The sequence below is a fragment of the Lycium barbarum genome, chromosome 2 (genome assembly GCF_019175385.1).
Source record: "Lycium barbarum isolate Lr01 chromosome 2, ASM1917538v2, whole genome shotgun sequence".
Lineage (NCBI taxonomy): Eukaryota > Viridiplantae > Streptophyta > Magnoliopsida > Solanales > Solanaceae > Lycium > Lycium barbarum.
The window spans coordinates 123704861-123711010 of NC_083338.1; the positions used below are offsets into that span (position 1 = coordinate 123704861).

General features: G+C 35.9%; 1 protein-coding gene across 1 annotated transcript; it reads right to left on the bottom strand.

Moving 5' to 3' along the window:
* Nucleotides 1-344: 344 nt before the first annotated feature.
* Nucleotides 345-4621, bottom strand: LOC132627042 (phosphatidylinositol 4-phosphate 5-kinase 2). The gene is made up of 8 exons (XM_060342100.1): nt 3151-4621; nt 2887-3051; nt 2589-2754; nt 2351-2461; nt 2075-2268; nt 1827-1957; nt 1639-1732; nt 345-1161 (listed from the first exon to the last, which is right to left on the bottom strand). The coding sequence occupies exons 1-8, from the start codon at nt 4380-4382 to the stop codon at nt 855-857; spliced, it is 2400 nt and encodes a 799-aa protein (XP_060198083.1). The 5' UTR covers nt 4383-4621; the 3' UTR covers nt 345-854.
* Nucleotides 4622-6150: the final 1529 nt, after the last annotated feature.

Consider the following 6150-nt stretch of genomic DNA (forward strand, 5'->3'; position numbering starts at 1 on the left):
TAATCAAATCAAAAGAAAGAGACTGTAAGGACAATTTTCACAAAACCACGCCAAGTCCAAAACAGTAAAGGGGGAGGGAAGGAGCAGCAAGCAAAAGTGAGCAAAGACAGACAGGTTAGGACCAGCACATCTACTTTCTCCCCTTTTCATGTATTCATAACAAATGTAACTCTTCATCTTTGCCCCAATGCCAATGCAATGCCCCTTTCTTTCACTGCAGAAAAAAATAAAAAAAGCAGCCAAATGACACCACCCACCCAACTGCTGACCCCAGTAGCACATGACAGAGATGTACTTCTACCCCTTTATTATAAACATGATCATACAGAACAAGAATTTAGAAATTTCACACAAATATATAACATATATATTTTTCATAATCTATTCAACCTATATGCTGTACACTTTGATTATTCAAAGTCTCCTTTCCTCCCTCACTCCAATCTTTTTTTGAATCTCAACTGAGAAACTTGCTCAGTTCCCTATGCTCAAAAAAATATTCCCTAAAACTAAAGCACAAAAATAACCATTCAACCAAATATCCCCCCCCCCCCCCCCTCATGGAATATACACAAAACTTACACTCAACCAATGGCTTATCCATAAAATTCAGCCACTAACAAACCCCACCAAGCACCACCACGCATGAATGATACATCCGAGCCAAAAATATCTTCGACCATGTGACCATCGGAGCCAATATGTTTTTTCGATTATGAACACCGGGTGCTGCTGCCGCCGCTCATTCCAGGCATTGTGCTTCACCGCTTGGGATCCCAGATTCAACGAAGAACCTCTATAATTTAACAGCAATTTTGTTTTGCTGTTTGATTTTTTGTTCTCTTGCCCTATTATCACCTGTCTTCGACAAATACTCTGCCTATGAAATTCCGAAATCTCTTTGAATAGAGTTTTGGATCGACCGCTGAGATTGAGGTGGGGTCAGCTTGCAAGGATTTGTAAGCGTGTTCAAGCTTCTTGCTAATATCATAATCCTGCAGAATGTCAATGATCCCAAAGTAGAGGACTACTTCGTAGACTTCCCCGCGGGAAGGAGGCAAATTACAGAACCCACCAGGAGTATACTGATCAAAATCACTCCTCCGTGCCACCCGCTCTGCTCTTGCAGGCATGTTAGCACCCAACTGAATCAAAGGTTTCCTATAAAGATGCAATTGAAGTAACCAAAGTCAGAAAAGTTCCTTAGAAACAATACAATTTTAAACACCCACATGTATTAAGGAAACATGGATATAAAATAAAGCAATGTAGTCTAATAAACTCCCTCAAAAAGGTTGCAGCAACAAACCAAGCGAACTCATTAAGTCCGACGACCAACCTTAAATTCATGGAGAATCAATGTACTTCCCAATGGTAAACAAGCACAGATCTTAAGGAGTAATGGACTACTATTTTCCTTCAAGGTGTCTGATAGTAAGGTCTCGTCACACTACTTTGCGATCTTTTTAGTTTCAGAGGAGTTATAAGACTCAAAACGAAAAAGGTGAAAGTCACAAAGGATTTGCGAATAGACAAAGGCTCAATATCATATTGAAATTTCTTCAATTTATGCCATAGAACAAAAGTAATTTCCATGCTAATAGCTAAATTTACAGCAGCATGAAGGAAGATTCTTACCGGCCAGCAAGAACCCTATCCATGTCTTGTAGCTCAGCTTCAAGGAAACGACAGCCACGCATGAACTTCTCAGTTTGGTACGAATCATTCTTTCCTGAAAAACAAGCAGAATTTCCTTTTATTATTTTCTTCTGGATTCTACATTTAGTAGCAGCTTAGTATAAATCTGTTAAGAATGTGTAAACTACCTGTACGCAACAGGAATGGTGATAAACCCATCTTGTCACCCCTATTATCATCTCGGAAGTGAAGACCAACCAAGAGACTGTAATCCATGATTCGCTCAGCTTCCAAAAATTCACAATCACGATCAATTTGTCTGCAAAGAGGTTAAATCAATTGAGTAATGCAAGAACAGAGTGATGGAATATATTCCATGAGAACTCTTGATAAAGAAAATAAATTATGCAACAACAAAGGAATTCTTTATACTTACTTGATCAGTTCATCGTACCATTTCCGCTGGAGACGGAAGACAAAGTTCAGATCAAGGTCCTTAAGGGTAGTGGTTTCATCAATTTCTTCTTCGGGTTTATCAGTTGTGCGGCCATGTGACGAACCTTTCAGGTCAAACCGTTTGTGAATACGATATTCTGAACAGAACATGTTGCCCATCACAATGAACCGTGTCTGCACCAATCAAAGAAAACAATATCAGACATGTTTAGCCTTGCACCAGATCAAAGATTCAAATCAAGTTTGACAGACATACCTTGACACCACCAACTGGTTTGACACAATGGACACCATAGAATTTTGTGACAAGGGTATTTTCATAACGACAAACATGTTCATAGTAACTTGGAAGCATCTTGATAAGCACCTGAATAACACATTCCAAAATTCAAACCCATTAGAAAATAAGGTATACAGTTAACCAACCACAATACAATGACCTGTTCAAGGAAATTCATCAATTCAAGTGCAAGTCAAAGAGGTAGGCAACTAACCTTGACTTCTGATTTTTTCACAGTTTTGATCATAAACCTATCATCCTGAGTCAAATAAAAGAAGCTTCCACTCTTCCCCGGAGAAGAAAGCTCTCTCAAGGCATCATTTCCACAAATTGCCAACATGTAATCAGCAGGATCCACTCGGAATAGTTCTCTTAAATGTCTGGATAACCCAACAAACAAACAACCAACCAATTTAGAGCCTTTCATGGTTTTTAACAGAGATAAAGGTATTCAACATCAAATTAGCACTCCAAAGACAATTTATCATCTACACGTATCAAGAAATGAATACCTAAACACGACTGGGCAATAATCCTTCCAACGAAAATCAGTAGATTGATGAGGGGGTGTAATTTTGGACCCTAAGGGTGGAAATCTGGTCCAAAACTTCTCATTAGGATCAAAATCACTGGTTTTAAGAGCCCGCAATATCGAAGCATGCTTCCCAACTGAATACCTGTTAAAACCATCATTCCCTCAGCTATACAACAATTCTAAACCAAAACAATCAAACTGAAATATAACATGACAATAAACAATTTTATTCTATTATTACCTAATGCCCAACTGGAGATTAAGCATCAAATCATAATTCTTATGCCCTTTAGATATAGTCTGTCCTGGTTTCTTTTCTTCTTTACTAAAACAACAAGGATTTCTCCTAAACTGCTTAAGTCCATCTCGATCAAACCCGAACCCATCTCTATAAATCATCGAAGCCTCTACATTATCGATAATATCACAAGTAATATCACCCGCTTCACCATCCGATTCCCAAATACAAATCCTTGGAAAATTCCTCTCCGTCATACTTCCCCTCGCCCCGTCTACCGATGACCTCTTCTTCCCCACATTCATCACTACAACTCCAGCACCACAATCTTCATCACCACCCATTAAAGGTGCGGCTGCCAACTTATGCCCGAAAAATCCCCCGAAAACATCTTCCTTACCGCTAAAATCGACATTGTTCTTATTAGTTCTGCTATTTGCAGGATAAAAAGTACCATTAAGAACTTGATTCTGGTGCTTACTCCAACACCCAATATAACAACTCCCATCAGGCCAAGTGAAAACACCTTGTCCTTTAGGTACACCACTTTCCCAATTCCCATCATATCTATTTCCATTAGCCCAAATTAACACACCTCTACCATGTATATCTCCATTTTTCCATTCACCAACATATTCATTACCATTTTTCCATACGTATCTACCTTGTCCATCTTGTAAATTCCTTTTCCAATGTCCTTCATAATAATCACCATTACTATAATTCTTCATACCATAACCATGTTTTTTATCACTAGACCAAGAACCTTTGTACATATCACCTTCAGATCCAATAAAAGTACCCGAACCTTCCATTCGACCCGACTTAAATTCACCTTCAAATGTAGCACCAGATGGCCAAGAAAACTTTCCTTTTCCAGATGCTTTACCTCTTTTCCACTCACCTTCATACATACAACCATCTTTCCATAAATACTTACCGGATCCATGAGGTGAACTGTTTGAAAAGCTACCTATATATAGATCTCCATTTGGCAGGTGCTTTTCCACTATACTACTGGCACTTGTATCTGATGCTGTACATGTTGTACCATCTGTCGGTATTACTCTTCTTGACGCTGCTTGTGATTTGCTACGAGGTATGATAATAACTGACCTCGGTGTGGTTGTCGTGGTGGTGCTCGTACTATCTTTTTCATCCTCATCGTTGTTATTCTCTTTTTTTCTAGTTGATATTTCAGTAATCTGGTTCGATAATATAAGGGTTTCAGGCATTATACTGAAAATAAATAAAAAGTGGTGTAGTCTCTTACTGCTGCAAACTCAGCTGAATTATAGCCGGAAATGAATATACCAGAAATACATATCCGGTAATGAATATGTATTTTTTTCTCTCTCTAGAGGAAATAAGAAAGAAGAGAGAAGAGAGAGAGAGAGGGTGTCACGTTTGGCTTTGGTGTGAAGAAGAAAACAATAGAAACAGAGGAGTTTTGAGGGAAACACAAGAAGGAGAGAGAAATAGAGATGGCAAGGGTTAAAAATGGAAAAGAAAATTAAAAATATAATAAAGTAGAAAGAGAAAGAAAGGGAAAATGGAAAATGGAAAATGAAAAGAAAAAGTAGACACGCAGTCCCAAAGAAATGGTTTGGGAAGGGGGGTTGCTTTTATGTTTTGGTTAATTGGATAAAATGTCAATTACACTTCCCGCCCTATTAACTGGTGATCTTAAATGCTTCATGTACCCAACTAATTTGGGTCCTTATCTATTTCATAAATGAAATTAGTGTTGAACAGTCCCTCCGTCTATTTTTACTTATTCAGTTTTAATTTTACACGTTTTTTAAAAATTAATAAATAAAGTATATTAATAGTTTAAAATTAAATAATTTTTAAATATAAGATATTGCATCTCATTTTTTAAAACAAACTAATATTAGAAACAAGTTTGGAATTGGAAAAATAATAGTATTCCACATTGGTGTAAAACCCTCTACCCTCTTTTGAACAAATCCAGCCTTGTACTTGTAAATCTACATCAGAGACCCCATGTATATTATGGAATTGCAAAAAACCAAAGCAAAAAAGTTTCCTTGTTGGTTGTTGCTATTGCCTTATTCAATGATCTGTAGTTTTTGAAATCGAATCACATGGTTTTAATCTAAGCTATCTAATCAAATCATTTTTTTCCAAAACTAGAGTAATATCTTCCAAACTTGATATAGAAAGAATCAAATATGGTCAAAATAATAAAATTCAAGGAAATGTGAGCTTTCTTTTCTGATTTAAATATTATCTTTTTTAGAACTATTACTCCTTTCTTATTCAAAAATAAAATGAAGAAACTTGATCAGAGAAAATGAAAAATAACCGTTGATTGGAAAAGAAAGAAAAAAAAAATACTGTAGTTTGCAGAATATGAGTTGTTCAAAATGTACAGTACTAAAACGACTACAAGTTGTCTGAGGATTTCACCTTTTCTTCTCCTTTTTTTCATTTCCCTAAGTCACAAGTGAGAGAAAATTAGGAGCCTATTTTCGAATTAGTATCGTGAGGCTTTTTCGTTTAGATATTGTAGCTAACCTATAATAATAGTAATAGGCTGAATAATAGGTAACCTATATTTTTTCATCACATTTGAAATAAACCATTACTGTAATAATGTAGGAAATTACAACAGTAATGGTTTTTTTTATGTGCGAAAAAGTATTCCGTAAGTTGTGAGTAAAATCATGAAAATGAAAAAAATAAAAAAATTATGTGCAATATTTAGAGCCTATTTGAATGGGCTTATAGATTTTGATTTATAAGTCAAAAGTCATAAGTTAGGAATTTTTGTTATTTTGACCTAAAAATAAGTGTTTTTCAGTACTTTTTATCGTACTCAAACACTTCAAAAATGCTTAAAAGTTATTTTGACTTAAAAACATCTAAAATAAGTCAATTCAAACAGGATTGCAAATTTTACTTTTTATTTATGGGAAATTATGTTCTCCTGATTTCTTTAAGTTGCTATTCAAAAGGATTATTTGTTCTAATTACAGA

Excerpts from the sequence above, each read along its gene's own strand:
- LOC132627042 (XM_060342100.1), bottom strand. The coding sequence starts at position 4,382 with ATGCCTGAAACCCTTATATTATCGAACCAGATTACTGAAATATCAACT. Across the intron at positions 3,052-3,150 it reads AATCTCCAGTTGGGCATTAG|GTATTCAGTTGGGAAGCATG; the intron begins GTAATAATAGAA and ends TGGTTTTAACAG. Across the intron at positions 1,733-1,826 it reads ACCATTCCTGTTGCGTACAG|GAAAGAATGATTCGTACCAA; the intron begins GTAGTTTACACA and ends CTTGTTTTTCAG.